General features: G+C 34.8%; 1 protein-coding gene across 1 annotated transcript in view; it reads right to left on the reverse strand.

Annotated features, from left to right (window-relative positions):
* LOC103602621 (propionyl-CoA carboxylase alpha chain, mitochondrial) overlaps window positions 1-20251 on the reverse strand; it is a gene marked incomplete at its 3' end in the record, with an annotated part of 175253 nt that overhangs the window by 27525 nt on the left and 127477 nt on the right. Inside the window, exons 10-13 of the mRNA XM_008587041.1 lie at window positions 7648-7791; window positions 6066-6140; window positions 1909-1977; window positions 198-273 (exon numbers count right to left, since the gene is read on the reverse strand). Of these exons, the coding sequence (XP_008585263.1) occupies window positions 198-273; window positions 1909-1977; window positions 6066-6140; window positions 7648-7791 (364 nt within the window). The remainder of the gene's footprint in view (window positions 1-197; window positions 274-1908; window positions 1978-6065; window positions 6141-7647; window positions 7792-20251) is intronic.

The raw sequence follows: 20251 nt of genomic DNA on the forward strand, positions 1-20251 counted from the left end.
TAAAGTATAGGACGGCTAAAGAAAATGAAACACCTATACTTAGTAGGTCAGTTTCATTAATTCATGTTTTTCTTATTTCTATTTAAACACATAGTAAGCAAATGTTCTACAGAATTCTCTAATTAGTAAACCTTAAAGCTGTCTTCTAGAACTGGATGTTATATATAATAACAGGACCACAAATACTTGTTTTTTACCTCGAATAACATAATTATCCAGTGCATCTTCCATCCTCTTCAACGCTTCGGTTCTATCAGAACCGTATGTGATTAGCTAAAAACAAACAAAAAAACCCAATCTATATCTGTCTCTATGTTAAATGATTCTTTCTAGTAAAAATCAAAATATTTCCTAACAGATTTTCCAAAATATATTTTGAAATTTCACAGTGGTTTAATTTTAAACATAAAATACTCCAACTAAGATTTGAAGTAAATATTAGAATTACGCTTGTTCAGACTTTTCTCCCACATTTCATTATCATAGTACAAAGCTACTTGACAAAAACAAGCATAGGAAACATTTAAAAATATATCAAAATGTGAACATTTGGGATAGATTGTGAATAGTGGTGGGATTAGATAAGATTTTTTTTTATTTTCCTATTTTTCTGTGATTTCCAAGTTTGATACTTTTAAGAGCTAACACTTTCATAACTGACCCAAAAAAGGAGACAAACTTTTAAATATGAAAGCAAAAAGGAAAAAAAAAAAGGACTATCTTAAGAACAACTCACAGTTTTATACATATAGTACAGAAGCAAAGAGTATTTGTATTAGAAAAACAGAAAGGTCTTACTGTTCTATATAACTTTGTGCCCATTTATATGTATCTTATTTAACTTAGGAATAAAATAAGACTTAACTCATACTCATTAAAGATTTTTCTGGTGGTTATATTAGTCAATCTGTAGATTGCAATTATTCTATTTATATTTTATTAGCTCTTCAATATTAAGCCAGTTTGAAAATTAATTTGTAGGCCATTTTTCTGAACAGAAATGTATCTGTCTAAAAATGAAATCCTATCTGTTCAAAAATCAATATGCAATATTTTATGTATTTTTATTTTTAAATAGTGTTTCTCTAACAAACAAAAGACCTAATGTTAGAGTAAAAACTTAAATGAAAAAGATAAAAAATGGTTTGTTTACTGCAACATAAAAAAGTATACTTGGGGAATAACCATCTTGAAAAATAGGGTTTATTAAAGAAATCACTCCCCCATTGAGATCTAAAATTTCAGAGAACAAAGCTCTAAATGAAATCCAGTTTTAACTACTGCAATATTTTACATTTTATAAGATCTTAAGATTTAAAAGATCTAGAAATTTAAGAAGAATTATTATTGTTTATTCTGGAAAGTCAATCTTTGAAAAGACAGGTGGGCAAAACCACATCTTATAATACTTTTGTCAAATCTACTTACGTAATTAGTAATTTGTAAAAATTGAAGAGAAGCAGTCAAAAGTACTCTAACAAACACTGTCTACCAGCACAGCTCCTTGATATCACCTGTCATTCATCCTTTCATCTCAGGCAATGCTCAGGAAAGGCCAAAAAACCTAATTCCTCCTCATTGCAATGACAGGGGTTGGCACCACTAGTGAGATGTTTATTTTTGTATGTGTGCGTGTATGTGTGTGTGTGTGTGTGTGTGTGTGTATGGTGGTAGCAGTGGTGATAGCATGATTTGATTGGGAAGAGGGAAATGCTGCAAACTAAACATGATGCTGAAATTCCTCTCGAGAAAAAATTTTTTCTGCTTTCATTTTTACATCAGTGCCTAATTACTTGCTTAATTATAGTACATGATTCAGATGAAGGCCCAATTTCAGACTTTTAAATTAAATACATGCATTGTTTTTTCAGAAAAAAATTGAAAGATCCATTAAGAAATAGAACTAACTTTTGAAATCATAGGGTCATAATAAATGCTAATATCACTTCCTGGTTGGATGCCGCTGTCAACCCGGACCTAGGAGAAAAAAAGAAAAAATAGAAAGTGACTTCATATTGTGCAGATAATTATTTTTAACTACAAATATAATTTCCATGGAAAAAATAGATATGAGAATTTCAATCTCAAATAACATTTCAGCTTCTAGAAAATAGAAAAATGACCTAAAAACACAGATCAAATGATCTTCATCTGTTAACAGGCAGTACAACATATAGCTGTTGTTCTCCCCCTAAACAAAGGAACTAAGAAATGGCAAAACAATACTTTATACATTACTATACTAGACTGAATCTGTAGCTATTTGATGGTGTCTTCCAACTGAAGCAGAGCATGGAAGATGCCCCTTCTAATCCAACTCACCATCAGACCCTTCTGAGAGCACCCAGGAGGCCCCCACCAGGCCTGCTCTGCAGCTCCATAGGAACGCAGGGCCTGGGCCTTTCATGCCTGTAACTCTTTCCTGTTTTGCCTTACCCTCTCAACTGTAAAACACTATTTTTCTGTTACTGTTAGTCCCCTGGGGCTTTAATGTTTACACAGCTTTTCCCATGGCTTTGCTCTGTAAGGACACAGCCCCAATTAGAGTTCTGATTTTGCGATTTTCACTGGGGGAGGAGGGGAATAGCACAAGTTCAAAATATTCTTTTGAAGAGCCTGATTGCTGTTAACCAGCCAACAAGTTAGTTAGTACATCGCTGATTCTTGTTTTCATCTCCCAGTTTGATAACAGCAGTGAGGCACGAAGGTTAGCCATGTAAAACTTTTAAAAATGAGCAGTTGCTGAGGACAGATATTTATTAAATTATTGTGACAACGTTTTGGAATCTGAAGTATTTAAAAGCTAATCAAAATACTTCAGACTGTCAGGAATATCCTAGGGGTCTTGAGGATAGAGGAACTGAATCGAAGCTGCTAGAACAGCAGGACTTTGACGCCCAACATTGTAAGGGGGTAGGAAGAGAAGAGCAGAAGCTCACGTGGCTCTTCACCTGTGGGAAGAAGGCTTCCTAATAAACAGCAGCTCATCTGTCTGCAGCAAGGCAGAAAAAGGTCAACGCGGCGGCTGTTAAGCCTTTAATATTTTAATTTAGGCAATTATCAAGGGACCACATGTAGAACCTCTTGTCTAGGATATCCACATGAGGGTATGATGATGGCTTTATTATATGGTGACATCAAAAGATAAGCTATAGTTTCATTCTCTGACAAACATCTCATACTGGTACCCTCTTTGTCAGGTTTTAAAAGGTCACACAGTAACATACCTGGAGGGCTTTTATTTCTTTATTTGCAAACACAAACAAAAATATGAATATTTCTATTCGTATTCACATTCATGTATGAACATCTTAATTTTAAATAAAAGCCATTCAGCATACTTACAAAATATACTTGGCTTTCTATTTTCTGAAACCTACTTTAGGACATAAAATGAAGTTCAATGAAATTCATAGTGTTGATAAAAACAAGAATTAAAGAGGCAGCTTTGAGAGCAATAAAATCACAATCTACCTTCTCCCCACATTTAAATAGCTCCAAAATGGCAAGTGGAAATCAGGTTATGTAAGAGAAAATATACCTGTGAACTTTCATTTTCTTAACTTCAGTACCCAAAAGTTAAAGAGCTAATTTTAACACCATGCCATTTTTAAAACCATAGCATGCTCACTAATGCTGTATTTAAAACTGAGATTGGTAAAGTTCTAAAACTTTTGACTTCTTAAATATATCCTATCATTTGCTACATAAACTGCTACAAAGCTAATGAAGAACTCTGATGTTCAACCTACTCATAAAATAACACAAAGAAAATTTATTATATCATCCTATTGTTCATAACTTAAAATTTTAGTTACCACCCTAAACGTTATGTCATTTTAATTTAAAATATATAGGGTAAAATCAAGATGTATCAACACATATCTTTGTATAAACAAATCAACATTCCCAATTTAAAATTGTAACAAAGCATGAAAACTCTGATTTATAATTTACTGTTTATGCAGCTTTTTGCAAATAATAATCAGCTATATTTTTATTTCTAATAATTAAAAGTCAAATCAAGTCTCCATTTCTCTGTGGAAGCAAAGGCTATACAAATCTGCATTAAAAGCTTTAAGAATAAAGTCAATTGGAATTGAAACAAATTTCAGAACAAATCTGTTCTGAAAATAATCTGGTCTGAAAATAACAAATTTACAAAATACGGTAATTGAATATCAAAAAGAAAATCTTCATCATTGTCATATAAATAAATTTCAGGCTTAAAGAAGCAAGTGAAAAGTACCAACCATAAGTTAACTCTTCAGTAAGTATTCTTGTGACCCAAAAAGGTAGGAGCCAAAAATGATTTCCTAGGTTAAACTGACTAATCTAGTTTTAATAAGGTAAGGAGGAAAAACAAATAACGGCCACAACAAAAACGCCTAAGCATCTCTGTATGAAATTCTCAAACCATTGCTCAGAAACCTCTAGCATAATTAAAATTTCTTTCTTCAATACCATAGTGGACCTTGTGAAACTATCAGACGTCTCCCACCCTTCAGTCTCAATTCACCTCTCCCCCCTAAGCACAACTCCCAGCCCGCCACATCTACCTGACAAGTGACAGCCCAATCTGATTAAATGCTTCCAAGGGAGGGGACTCGTGGGCCTCTATGACAGGCCAAAAGTGATCACCATGGAGATACATAATTACAGCTGTCAGCGCATCTACTGTCCTGCTGACATCAATTTGATTGCTCCAAGCAATAATGATAGACAAAGCTTAGTGTGCACTCTCTTGCACCCAATCACTTTATCTATTCCTTGGTCCATTTAGCTGACATGCAACATTCACACAAGCAAATAACAGCAGTAAGCAGAACATTTAAGGCATTTTAATTGTTTTTTTTTTTCCTATGGATGGCTCGCAACTGCAAATGTTATTACATAAAACTCCTGCTGCAGCATTAATTGAAGAAAGATTTGGTGGGACAAAGACTGTAGGGGGTATAGTTTGTCCATTATCACTTGTACTTTCAACAGGTCTCACGTTTGAAAATTGCAAATTGCAAAAACTTGCGAGGGCAAAATGTTTGACATTCTGTTAGCTATTACAACATGGTGAAAACTTCTAACGACCAGAGTAATCATTATGAATTCTTATTTAATACTTTTTTTGTTTGATTAAAAAAGTGTTTAGATATGTCCCTATGATACTTGTTTTCTCATCTGCTATTTAATGTCACATAATGCCTGTTAAATCTTTACAATTTTTTTCTGCCTTCAGGCTTTGAACACAGCATGGAGTCTCCAAGCCTAGAAAGGGTCAAGTCCCTTTAGAAAGCACACGGGCAAAAACAATTTAAAAAGTGAAATAAATCATATATCCAATAACATCTTCAACTTTAGAATTCTTCCTGTAATCTTTCACTATCTTCATGCCAGTAATCAAACTGAATAATCATATTCACAGATGGTACAGCCTTGTCATCCACTAGCTAACAGAATGTCATATATATGCACTTATTACCTCGATTAAGAAAAAGGGTAGACACTTGTTCTTTTTAAGCAACAAAAACTATGTAAAGAACAACTATTAAATATGGAAGAACTATGAAGTAGAGTTGACAGTAATCACTTTTCTTTAACTGACGTAAATAATATGTACTTTGTAAAGTCTATGACACTTAATAGAATAAGCCACACTTTACTTTCCTTCATCCATTTCAATTAACAAGCTGATTTTGTGCTTGCATTTCTTGACATCTGACTATACTGGGGAGCTGGATTAGACTTACTGAAAAGATTAAACTGTAACACAAAAAGTCATCTCCTATTCTTAGGATTCCTTGATCTTCTTCATTACAGTTTTTGAAAGAATTGGGTACATTTATATCTCATCAGATTTCTCCAGACTTCATGTGTCAAGTGAGTTCTGACTTTCCTGAACACCATAAAATAACAAAAAAAAATTTTTTTTTTTACCACAGAGACTGATTCTCCATGAATCTCACTTTTTCTTCAATTTACCCCCTTTGGTGTTGACATTCTTTAACATAAAAGTACAACATAAATCAAGATTTTAACCCCTCAGTTGGTACTACAGCTTAATGACTTACACCAGGTAGATGTGTTGGTTCTTGGTACTGAGACAACCTCCCAATAGACGGTAAACCAAAAGACTTGTAGGGGTCCTGAAAGTTCAAAGGAAAGGAAGCACAGTCTTTGAAATATAAATCAGCACAAGTAAGGTTAAACATTTATACAATCAAGAAGCATTTATAGGTCTATTTTGAACACATGATATTTACCAAATCACAAGTTTCAGAATATTATTGTCTTATATTCTAGACAACTTAGGAGTGTACTTAAAAATCAAACAGAACTGTAAGCAGAATTTAGCCTGACCTTGATCATACTTTATTGAAATTGGTAAAATTCCAACTTTTTATAAAACTTCTTAGAATGCCTTGGGCAAAAATAAAATAACCTAGGCTCTACATCAAAACATACTCAAGTTCAGAACAACAAATGTGGTGTGCTAAAGATATTTGTTTTTCTTACTTCTCAAAACAGCTCACATATGGTAAAACTTGAGAATTTGGGTTCTTCAAATAAAGACCTGGGAAGAAACTTTGCACGTGTTACTAGATATATACTCCATTTGTAAATATCTTAGATCAGAATAAATAATAAGTCCAGTGTTATAAGAAAGATAGGAATACCACTTAAAATATGACAAAAAGCAAGAGCAATAAGGAACATGCCAAAACACACAAGGGTATTTCAAAAAGTTCACGGAAAAATAGAATTAAAAGATACTACAAATCTTTCCATAAATTTTTGAAGTACCCTTGTATTTTCAAGCTCCTTTAAAAAGATTTCAAAACAACTTTCAGTATTCTTTTTTGTTGTATAAATGCTTTATTTTAAAGTTCAACATTATACAATGTAATTGTTAGTATCCTTAAATACAGATACTGCTGATTTACTTTTTTATTTCCACAAACATCTTTGACATCTAAAAGTAAAAGATGATATGTAACTTTGCATTCTTGTTTTAATCATTTGCAAAAAGCATTTTCAGATTTTGACTGCTCTATTATCTGATCTAAGTAAATATAAAATAACATAAAAGCACTGAACAAAGAGTTTATGAGTAAAATCTGTAACTAAAATTATGATTTAAGAGCACATGTTTTATCAAGAGCTTTACAATTTAAATTTCAGTTGTTTCATAAAAGACAAAATTATTAGGGAAAAACTGTTGGAAAAAAATTCAGTAAATATAGAATCAACAACCAACATGTACCCAAGATAGGCTCTTTAAAAAAATAAAAACCCAGAGAAATAAATGCTGCTCTTTCTTGCTAATGTGAATACAAACAAACAAAAAGCAAACAAAATAAAAACCATGGTCCATTTGAGCTCAAGAATATTTAACTTAAGTTTTGTTGCCTCTTGACAGATTGGTAGCAATTTCCCCATCCAGAAATATATGGGAATTCATTAAACTCAATTCTTTAAAACTATTTTGAATCACGTCAAAATTGTCTAATATTTTTTCTGGCTTAATTGTGGATAACATAATCAAATACCTGACATAGGCTACAAGTCCCTAACTTTACCTTGTTGTTTAGCTATACCAGGTCCATGACTCTGGACACAACAAATCTTTCCTCCCAACATCATTCATTTTACCTCAGCATAAACCCGACATTCAACTGCCCAGCCGTTGATGGGAATATCAGCTTGTTTGTGCCTGAGAGGGTAACCCTTAGCAACACGGATCATTTCTTGGACTAGGTCCAGGCCAGTAATGCATTCTGTGACAGGATGTTCAACCTGCAAGGCCAAGATCCGCCAGTCAATAAGCATAGAAAAAGGTAAATAAAAATAAACCAGAAAAATTTCAAAGTTTCTGGGTGAGGTTAATTATATTTAAAATTTAATCAGATTTGACTAAAAAAACCTCTAGCTAGGAGAATAAAATGAAAAAACAAACATAACACAATACACAAATCATGAAAACAAAAACTACCTCCTAAAAAGTATTTATAAACTATGTGTATTACTTTTTCAAATTTTGATTTATATGTGGTCCAACAATGCCTAACAATTTTAATTTTGAAACTAATTCTTAACCAAAGAAACACATATTTATTTCACTGCAATCCTCAATGTGGCTGATAATCAAGCTATTCTGCTACACTTAACATGGCATCTATAGGGGCAGCTTATGATTTTCCAAAGCACTAGTCTATCCTAAGTCTCACCCACTTGCATGCTTTCACTAACCTGTCCTGACAAGCAGCCAGATTAGCGTAATCTTGCATCAATGCAGTGTAGCAGAAAGGAGCAGATGGATCCTTCAGGTTGCTTTCCCTCCAGACTGACTTGGGTAGTGCTTAGCATGCACAATAGCAAAACTGAGCTAGTGAAATCACTCTGCTCTCTCAGCAAATTGTTGATAACTACCTCAGCTGATGCTGTCATGGGAGTACCTGGCCTTCCACACTAACACAAGGTATACATACATACAAAAATGTGCTCTGACACATAGGTACAAGAATAGGGATACACGTCATTACAAACTTGAACGACTGCTTACAAATTCCTAAACTTGAGTTAAAATAAAGCTACTTATAGCACTGGAAAAGAGTGGATAATCAATCTGTCTTTCATCTAAAAAGCTGAATAAATTTTAAAATTTTAAATATAACTTGGGCCACATCTGCTGCTTTGATACCAACTTTTCTTTTCATAAAAATTAAGTATGTTCTAAATGCATTTCACAATAGTTTCTTTATCATGACATGTCATATTTCATATACTCTGACGCAGGAAAAGGTCAGTGAACAAACGAATTATCTTTCCATCTTCAACTACATTAATTGAAGGACAGGACTTAGTCATTATAATAATCTTGAAGCTTATCATAAGCAGACAATGCCATGGTCTTTAAAAAAAAAGCTTTGTAAAAATAAACAGATGGCATCCATAATTAGCTCTGTGTGTGTTATGAGTTTGTTTACAATTTCAACAACATTTTAAGGCATTTTGACATAATTTTAATGACAAATCATCACTAAAATAAGCATCTACACTTTGAAAAATAAATGTGACACTAAATAAAGATCTTATTAGATAGTTTAAAATATATATTTTTAAAAGCAAATTATGATTTTTTGAGAAACATCTTATGATAAAAAATAAGAAACAAGAATAAAGTCCATCTATTATTACTAGAAACCAATTTCATGTGAGAAAGCATCTTAGTATTCAAATTATTCAGGAGGTAAACCTACTATGTGCCAGATGCTTTATACCAATACTATTTCCACATCCCTATTAGGTAAGAAAACTTTAAAAGTTAAGTGAATGATTCAATTTCCTCTTTCTATGACCAGTGCCCAGGAAAGTATGTACTATATACTAGGGAAATAAAAGTATATTGAATGAATAAATGAATGAACGAACAAACAGTAAATCCAGACTCATTCCTACAGTAAATGGTAGAGCTAGGGTTGGAATTTATGTCACTCCAGAGATGATGTTATCTTCCTGTTCTTCCTCATGGAAAGAATGTATATGAAAGCATGTAGAGTAAATAGAAACAGCGATACAGCAATTATGTGCCACTGTCTTTTATAAAACATATTATTATAAAGATTTAAAGATACAAATTTCTTACAAAGCTCTGTTTTACTTTAGAAGACATCTCTATAACTAATTAGAAAAATAAGCACATTAGATTTACTTCGAATGGTATTGAAAAATGAATCCACATAGTTCCAAACTTAGAGTTATATAAGAGAAACACAACACAACATTTACAATTGAAATTAGTGAGCTACAAGTAATTGAAAATAGAAGTAATTAAGTAGATAACTAAAATAATAACCAGCTGCTACAGGTAAAATAATTACATACAGAATTTTTTTTTTCTCAAAAATTTTCGTTTTAGGGCCGGCCCGGTGGCGCACTGCTATAGTGCGCCGCTTGGGAAGTGTGGTGGCGCTCCCGCCGAGGGTTCGGATCCCACATACAGACCAGCCGCTTACTGGTTGAGCGAGGGGCGGGAGCAACACCGAGGGTTGCGATCCCGTGGCCGGTCCCAGGCCGGTACGGGCGCGACACTGAGGGTTGCGATCCGTTGCCGGTCACGAAAAAAGACAAAAAGGAAAAAAAAAATTTTTTTTTCATTTTATTTTACAACATTTCTTTTGATTTCATTTGATATTTTAATATATAGGATTCACATTTTTTACGTGAAAAGGCAATGCTATCAGATATTAAGCAATAATTTAAAAATTTTGATGTATATTTCTTTCAGACATATCGATTGAGTTTTTTTAATTTTTTTGCTTCATTGATATAAACCGTAGGATTCTTACATAATTTTTAAAAATATTCACTTAAGTACAAGTATTGTCAAAGTCCACAAAATATTCTAACATGTCTGAATTTTTCAGGTAAAAGAAATACATCTTCTTCAAAGTAAAACTTATTATTTTAAACATTTTTAAAAGAAATCTTTCTAACTACACAAAATTCCAAAGCTATTCAATAGGATATGTGAAACTTTTCCTTTAGATCCTATATTATTATTATTGCCAGAAATTTTGTAAGCATAACATTGTTTAAATAATCACATACATCCCCCAGCTCCCAGGAACTTAGCAATAGTTTCCCTCTGAAAGTTAAACTCAGTACTTAAGAGAATTAAAACAGAGCTACACAAAGAAATAAAATGGTTCCCAGGCCAAAATATAATTCAATAGAAATTTTTAAAATATCTTAGGAAGGAAGGTAGGAAGGAAGGAAGGAGATGGTTAACTAGAACAAAAGCTTATGAAAAAAAAAGAAGAGTCAAAGATTGGTGTCTGGTAAACCAACAAGTTCATCTTTTCATACTTAGAAGAAAAATGTAACCACAGAAGTCTGGTGCTAACAAACATCTGTTCTGGGGGCTATTATGCAGAGGAAAAAAAGGTTTCTGTGTCACCTCTATTCGGGAAACACTGAGTTAACCTAATAAGCAGAGTTTTTTTTTGTTTTTTTCCCCTTTTTGTCTTTTTTTTTACTGATGTTTTCCAATCAGTAAAGTACAAGTTAGGAAGAACATACCCAAGTAGAATTAAAACATCTATGCATATATTACACTTAACACTGGCAACAGAGAAGACATAGCTATTTTTTTTTTCCTTTTTATCTTTTTTACTGACTGGTAACGGGATCGCAACCCTTGGTGTCACGCCCGCACCGGGGACCAGCAACGGGATCGCAACCCTCGGTGTTGCGCCCGCACCGCGCTCAGCCAGTGAGCGGGAACCGGTCTTAAGCAGAGTTTTTTTTAAGGAAGATTCCTCAGTCTTTAAAATGTCCATATGCCTTATGACTCTCTAAGAGGGGGATCCTGTACAGCGCTTCCTCTTCTTTTTGCAGAGTATCTTTATGGATTTAGAATTCCATGGAACACACTTTTGGAAACAATGTTTTAAACACTCAAAACATAAAATGGAATTCCCTTATTTTTGAGAAGCTGGCTTCATATGTTTTTCCAATGCATCAGAAATGTGCTCATTTCAAGAAACGCATGAACAAGGGATCTATCAGACAGTATTATTTTGCATTGTAGATTAATATATTACCATTTGAATATATAAATCTTGTGATTTAGTCAGCAAGAGTAAGCCCTAACCCAAAATAATAATAAGAATAATCATCACACATGCAAAAAAGGAGTAAGTCCTACCAGGTTAAAATTTCTAAATCCTCAAAGACATACATCTGACTAGGATATATTAATCAAGGTAGTGCCACACTGTAGAATCTATTAGCAGTGGATAAACCAGTTAGAATTAGCAATACTCCCAGTTCACCATAAATTTTTTGTTCAAACAGGTATGAAAAACTACAATCATCAAATGCCATATTATGGGACATAATTATGCTCAGGGACTAGAATGAAATTGTATAGTTCTATACATCTACATCGGATGGTCACAAACAGCTAGCTTATTTTAGATCTATCAGCTATTTTAATTTAATTTTGTCTTAATCACCATCAATCTGTCACTATTATCAGTGTGTCTAGCCCTCTCACTACTTTCTCTTACTAATCTGCTGCTTCAAATTTATTTTCCAAAAAATAATTAAGCTTGTCAAATGCAACTGTAAGGTAAATGAGGTTTTGCTTTATCTCTGAGTGCTGAATGTATCTAATTTCAATAGTGATGAACTTAGAAAAACTAAATCTTTCTAGCATTGTGTTGTCATTATATACCTTCATGATTCTAAAAATTAGAACCATAAACTCTGACACTGACACTGCTATATTAAGCCTTATTCCTCATTAAATACAAACTAGGAAGTATGCTAAAATTAGTGAGTGAAAATATGATGAGATATTTACAGAGTCTCAAAGTAGCTCCCTATAAGATACTTTGTTAATGACAAAAGAAAAAATATTAACACTCTGGTAGAGAAACGTCAAGCCAACATCACTAGTAATGGGATAAACAGACATCTCATGCCATAGAAGGACAACATTATTTCTGTAGTATTCCTGCCCAAAATGCAAAGACCAAATCTAGTCATGAGAAAACAGACAAACCCAAAATGAGCGGCATTCTACAAAATAAATGGCCTATGAGCTTAAAAGGTCTCAAGACCATAATTGACAAAAAAAGACCAAGGAATTGTTGCAGATTGAGAAAGAATAAAGACAGGTAACAACTAAATGCAATGTAGGATCCTGAATCAGAATGTTTTTTTTTTTTTTTTTACTACAAAGGCATTAGTGAGATAATTGGTAAAATTTACATATAGTCTATAGACTGGATGATAGTAATATGTTAATACTAAAATACTGATTTTGATAATGGGACTGTGGTTATATAAGAGAATATCTGCATTTTTAAGAAATAGAGACAAGTTTAGGAGGAAAGGGGTTCCAGCCCTGTAACTTACTCTGAAATGTTTCAGGTAAAGAAAATATAAATAGATATAGATACAGACAGAAAGATAAAGCAAATGTGGTAAATGTTAGGGAAGCATGTTCAGAAATTCCATGCAACATTTTTGCACCTTTTTTGTATGCCTGAAATCATTTCAAATTAAAAGTTCAAAAAAGCAATATCACTTGAAAGACCTGTTTGTCATGTAACAAAACATTACTAAAATAAAGATATCTGACTTGATCAACATTCTTTTCTCTTCAGTCAGGATCTTCCCACTGTGTTAAATAAAACATCATCCAACAGCAGGTAATTTGTTCAATATGTTTTCCCTGAACTAAATTTTTAAATACTTAACTAATAATTCCTAAAACTTTAAGAAGGTAACTAAATAATAGGCAAATCTTCAAGGGAAGAAAGATTTAGGAAAATTTTAATTACACACCTAAGTTAACTTCAAACGAAAACTAACATTGAGGGGCCGGCCCGGTGGCGCACTGCTACAGTGCGCCGCTTGGGAGCGCGGCGGCGCTCCCGCCGAGGGTTTGGATCCCACGTACAGACCGGCCGCTCACTGGCTGAGCAAGGTGCGGGCGCAACACCGAGGGTTGCGATCCCGTTGCCCGTCCCGGTCCGGTACGGGCGCGACACTGAGGGTTGCGATCCGTTGCCGGTCACGAAAAAAGACAAAAAGGAAAAAAAAAAAAAAAAGAAAACTAACATTGAGGGAAGTCTAGAAAAGGAATAAGTCACAAAGTGTGGACAGAAGCCGGATGGATAAAACGCGTTCACTTGGCCACTCTGCAGGAGTGGGGTGATGAGAAGCATCCTTGAGAGGAGGATATTTGTCTGTAATTGTTCAGCAGCTGGTGAGTGTTGGCCTATTGCTTTGTCAAAACAGAAGCTGTGCCCAAATGTATAAGACCCAACATATGTAACCATAACTAGTATTTTTATGGTGCTGCAAAATTTACAAAGTCCCTTCAGATGACAAACTTGTTCAATATTCCAATGCCATCTTACAGAGAAGGCACATGACATACTCACACCTTCTTTCACATATGGTGAGAGAACAGTAAGAAGTTCTAAAACCCAAATAATGCTATTTTTAAGTTAACTTAACTTTAAGTTACACCTTGATTAAATACATCAAGTCTAAACTGACAGATATTACAAAAACTTGGTCTGTGAACGCTATCTTCTGTAAGAAGAACTTCTTGGATTCAACCCAGCAAACACTATAGATGTGATTACCTGTTGAAGTATGAGGAAATTGTCCCATTATATAAATTTTAGTTTCATAACGGTGTTTGGCATAATAAGTCTCTGTATTTTTAGTTTGTTGTTAATCTAGCCTGAAAGAATAACTGATGCCATTATTTTGGTTCTACTCTTTCGGTTCAGAGAGATTCTTTGTCTAGAACAGTATTGAGCATGCACCTATTAAAATTCTGAAGCTCTAACTCCTGAGAATATAGGATTTAAAATAAAGATCTAAAGTTATTAGACTTTGATCCATAGGACTCAAAGATAAAAAGCATGTTGGGAAATAGGCCCCAACACACCATTCCTGTAAACTCACCTTGAAAATAATGGCTATATTCAAGAGTGGCTGTGAAAACTGAACAGACTCTATTATCGAGCTCCCCTGTTGATGAAAGGATAAGGGAACTGTATGGGCTTAATTGTGCCCCTCCCACCAAATTTATATGCTGAAGTCCTATCCCCCCCTACCTCAGAATGTGAATGTATTTGGAGATAGGGTCTTTAAGGATGTAATTAAGTTAAAAAGAGGTCATTAAAGTGGGCCCTAATCCAATGTAACTTGATGTCCTTATCCTTATAAGTAGAGATTAGGACAAAAGAAAACATGCAGCACAGTAGAAAGACCATGTGAAGACAGGGAGAACACGGCCATCTGCAAGCCAACGAAAGAGGCCTCTGAAATAAACCAACCCAGCTGATACCTTGATTTTGGATATCTAGCCTCCAGAACTGTAAGAAAATAATCTTTGTTGAAGTTACCCAGTCTGTGGTACTGTGTTACAGCAGCCCTAGCAAACTAGTACCAGAACCAAATTGATAAATTAAGATATAGATAAGAATCCAGAACTTAAAGACAGTTAAATAGTTTACAATACGCTTTGGGGGGAAAAAAAAAAAAACAATTTTAAGTGCCTGACAAGCTTACGTACGCATATCTGCATACCAAAAACTTCTTTCCTTCAACTTCCTAATAAAACTTAGCAAATAATAAAGGAAGGTGTAATGTGTCCTACTTTTTATCCTCAGTTTCCCAGGAGATTGACTTCAAATATTCCAGAACATCCCAGTTTTGGCTTACTCCAGCCAGTCTGAGAACCCTGGCCTTTATTACTTTTAAATATAATCAAAAAGGTCAACTTTTGCTCAGATCCAGATCCAAAACGTTCCTTCTGGCAAGAATGGAATTTCACAAATTAGTTACAAATCCATTTCCCCATAATTTCTCCTCTTTCCACCAATTATTCTTTCAATCAAATACTCCAACTCCATAAAAGGCCAAAATATTTTAGTCTGGAAAGTCCAGGGATAGTTTTAAAATTTAAAACAGACCTGAAATTAGAATATGATATTTGTTCAATTATAGTCAATTGTTAGAAGCCAGAATTTGGGTTGCAATAATTCTTAATTTTTAAATAAATGAAACAGCAAAGGGCAAGAATTAGGTTGCTAAAAGTTTCAAAATCCTTCTGGTATATAAAGTTTCCATATGATACAGAATTCTCTGTAATGAGAGATGCGGGTATCTGGCCTTCATAAAGTTTCACCAGTTCTACTGTACTTTCTCTTCCATGGCAAAAGCAGACTCCTCACTGTAGCAACCGACATAAGCAACCAACTAGGTCTAATAAAAGAGGGACAATTTACCTCTCTGTTCTCAAAAATATGGAATAACCAGCTGACCATTTTTGGGCATTTAATTACTTTCTAAGATTTTATTCCTTTGTATTCTAGAGTTTTCTAACTCCCATAATTGCAGGCTATATAAAAGCTGCTTTTCAAAAAAAAAAACCTAAAATCTAAAAATAACCTAGCATTTGGAAGTTAATAATTATATACACATGAACACCAACACACATACACATGCTAGAATTTATAAAAGTATACTTAGGGTCCGAAAATTAAATTTAGTACAAAAGTCTAAGCAGACTTAGTTTATCAATGTAGCAAATACTTTTATCAGTTTCATTTTTAGAAGAAAAATTTCCATCTCCCTTTTCCTACCAGCTTCTTATACAAACACCCTTATAATGGAAAGAAGATCTCTTTTAAAGTGGTTAATATTTCAAGTATATTTCTTCATTTCTAATTATAATCTTGCGGTTAGCTGACAAAAGAATAATAAGAGAAAGTTATTATTTAATTTGTGATTCAATATGCCATCTTTTCAGATGACTACTGACAGGCTTTATTAACAATAATGACAATAGTTATAGCAAAATTGTTAACCAATATTTAGTAAACATAACATATAGAATATTACTGGTAGGATTCTCACAGTCAGCAGAAAGAATGAGTGCTTAGTATAATAAACCAGGTACTATTTTGAGCATTTTAAGTATATTAACTCATTTAATGCTCATAATCCCATAGACAAGTGCTATAACTACTGTCATTTTAGAAATGAGAAACTGAAGCACAGAGAAGTTAAGGGACTTGCTTATGTGCATAGAGCTAGGAAGGAATAGAGCTAGGATTTACTTGCACTAAGTGAAAATAATGGATGTTTGCAATTAACAAAAACAATGACTAGATGAGTTCTGCATCAGTCAGCTACAATTGTTCTGAACCATTTTAGGGTACAGAACCTCACTGAATTTCTCCCTAGAAAACTGTATCCATTTTCAGAGAGTCCACAGTCTCCCTACAGCTCATTAGAGAGATCCAGACAACCCAGGTTAGCTATTTCTGCTCAGGAAAGGGCAAAACCAGCCTGGCTCACCAGCTCTACACTCCAAACTCCAAGCTTTCCATTTCCCCAGAGTCGCTGAGCAGCTGAGGATATGGGAATCACGAAAATCTTGGAGGAAGGTGAGAGCCAAAACCATGTAATAGGCTCTTCTCTCTCATGGGCTAAGTGAAACCTGGAGACTAGTAGAGTGAACTCCAGGGAAGAACGGGAAAGGAACAGATCATGGAGACAGCATGGCCTACGGAGATGCACAGACCTTGGGGAGAATGTCAATAAAGGCTCCAGAAGGGTATATGTTCTCTTTGCCAAGGAATCCAAGTAGTCAATAAAAGTTAGCTGAATTCTGTCCTTGAGATGAGGAGAATGCTAGGAGGCACATGCTCTTCTGGTTCTCAAGAGTAGACAGAGCTGTGTCTTCAACCACTGGAAGGATAACTGCCACAAAGAATATTACAAGCAGAACTCAGGACTGATAACCGCAAAACAACCACAGCAAACCACAATAGGGGGATTTACCCATCAAAGAAAGAACAAGCACTCAGAATAAGGATTACATCGGCTAAGTGAAATAAAGCACTAAAGGAAGCAGGCATAGGGTGTATAAAACAAATTTGTCCAAAAGATAGCAAGAGCACTTCAAGAATAACGATGCACATGCACACGTGTGTACACACACACACACACCACTACATACAATTAGACTTTCTGAGATGAAATAATGTGATTTCCAAATTATACAATCAATCAATTACTTAAAAGACAGGATGATCACTGCTGGAACCTGAATTAGTAGCCTGGAAGATCAACATAAAGAAATAATATCCCAGCAGCTGCTGAGGTGAGCCAGACCAGACCCTTGCAGCACTGTCACTGGGGCTCAGTCTAAGGCCCGGAGGGAAGTCCACACAGCCCAGCAGCTGCCAAGGTGAGCTGAGATGGGACCTGCATGGCACTGGGGTCCAGTCTAAGGCCCTGGGGGGAAGAGAAGCACACACAGCTCAGCAGGCACCGAGGTGAGCCGAGACCAGACCCTTGTGGCATCAGGGTCCAATCTAAGGCCCCAGGGGGAAGGGAAGTGTACACAACCCAGCAGCCACCAAGGTGAGCTGAGACCTGCACACCACCAGGGACTCAGTCTACAGCCACAGAAAGCTAGAACAGGAGCCAAGGTGATGTAACATACATAACACCACACCTTCTGTCACCGCAAGGACAGTTCACCACCACAGTGGCAGCCAGGGCCATTCTACAGGAAACCTGCCACTCACTTGACTACACTTATATAAGAATAGTCACCAGTAGAGCCTGCAAATAGAGGAGGAAGTCTTTATTCTCATAGTCAACCCCAGAGTAACTGAAGGAGCAAGTCCTCTACCAGATGACCAAACATCAATGAAAAAATACTAGAACTACAAACAAGAAGATATAACACCACCAAAGGAATACAGTAATGCTCAAATTCAAGACCCCACAGAACAACGAATCCTTGAAATGTCTGAAAAAGAATTCCGAGCAATGATCTTAAGAAAGTTTGAAGAAATAAAAGAAGACTCAATTAGAGAAAACACGGAAATAAGAAAAAAATATCCAGAATATGAAAGAGGAAATTTACAAAGAGATTAATACCTTAAAAAAGAATGTAGCACAGCTCCTAGAAATGAAAGATTCACTTATTGAAATAAAAAACACAACAGAGAGCTTAAGCAGCAGGGTAGAGCAAGCAGAAGAAAGAATTTCGGATCTCGAAGAGGGTCTTTTTGAAATAAACCAGGCAGACAAAAAAAAGGAAAAAAAAATTTAAAATAATGAGGAAAATCTAAGAGAGATAGTAGACAACCTCAAGCACTCTAACATCCGAATTGTGGGTATTACAGAAGGGGAGGAGAAAGGAAAAGGTACTGAAACCTATTCAAGGAAATAATAACAGAATATTTCCCAGGGATGGGGGAGAGACACAGACCTTCAGATCCAGGAAGCTCAAAGGTCCCCAAACAGATTCAATCAAAAAAGATCCTCTCCAAGACACATTATAGTCAAATTTGCAAAGCTCAAAGACAAAGAGGGAATTCCAAAAGCAGCAAGAGAAAAGCATCAAGTCACCTATAAGGGAACCCCTATCAGACTAAGAACAGACTTTTCAACTGAAACCCTATAAACAAGAAGAAAGTGGAATGATATATTCAAAACACTAAAAGAAAAAAATTGCCAGCCAAGAGTTCTTTATCCAGCAAGGCTCTCCTTCAGAAATGAGGGAGAAATAGTGTATTTCCCAAACAAACAAAAATTGTGGGAGTTCACCACCACACAACCAGGCCTGAAAGAAATTCTCGAGGGAGTCCTTCACCTGAAATCTGAATAATGAAAGTCACTACCATGGATACACAAGAAAGAGCAAAACCTGCTGTTAAAACAAAAAATGCCAGTGAGAAAGAGCAAGAACCTAAATCATTCCACCTCAAATATCCAACTAACATTGAAGAAGAGGAATAAAAGGGGGAGTAAGGATCAAAAGATATTTAAAACATCTAAACAAAAAGCAATTAAATGACAGGAATTAAACAATATCTGTCAATAACCACCCTAAATATGAATGGATTAAACTCCCCATTCAAAAGGCAGAGGTTGATTGATTGGATTAAAATGCTAGACCCGAGTATATGCTGTCTTCAAGAGACCCATCTCACATATAGAGACACACATAGACTAAAAGTGAAGGGATGGAAAAACATATACCATGCAAATGCAAACCAAAAATGTGCAGGTGTAGCTATCCTTATATCGAATAAAACAGACTTTAAACCAAAAAACATAAAAAAGACAAAGAAGGCTACTATATAATGATAAAAGGATCTATCTAGCTAGAAGACATAACAATTATAAATACATATGCATCCAGTACTGGAGCACCCAGATATATAAAGCAAACACTCCTAGACCTAAAGAAAGAAAAAGGCCCTAATACATTAATAGTGGGTAACCTGAACACCCCTCTCTCAGTATGGAAGATCTGTCTTCCTAGACCACATATTAGGTCACAAATCTACCTTCAGCAAATTTTAAAAAATTGAAATCATTCCAAGTATCTTTTCAGACCACAATGGACTAAAACTGGAAATTAATAATAAGAGAAACTCTGGAAACTACACAAATATCTGGAAACTAAATAACAGGCTCCTGAATGATCTATGGATCCAAGAAGAAATTAAACAGGAAATCAAAAAATTTCCAGAAACAAATGAAAACAAAGATACATCATACCAAAACCCATGGGATACTGCAAAAGCAGTACTAAGAGGCAGATTTATTGCAATAAATGCATACATCAAAAGAATGGAAAGACTTCAAATAAATGACCTAACACTATGCCTCAAAGAACTTGAAAAACAAC

Source organism: Galeopterus variegatus, unplaced genomic scaffold, assembly GCF_000696425.1.
Source record: "Galeopterus variegatus unplaced genomic scaffold, G_variegatus-3.0.2 Scaffold4226, whole genome shotgun sequence".
NCBI classification, from domain to species: domain Eukaryota; kingdom Metazoa; phylum Chordata; class Mammalia; order Dermoptera; family Cynocephalidae; genus Galeopterus; species Galeopterus variegatus.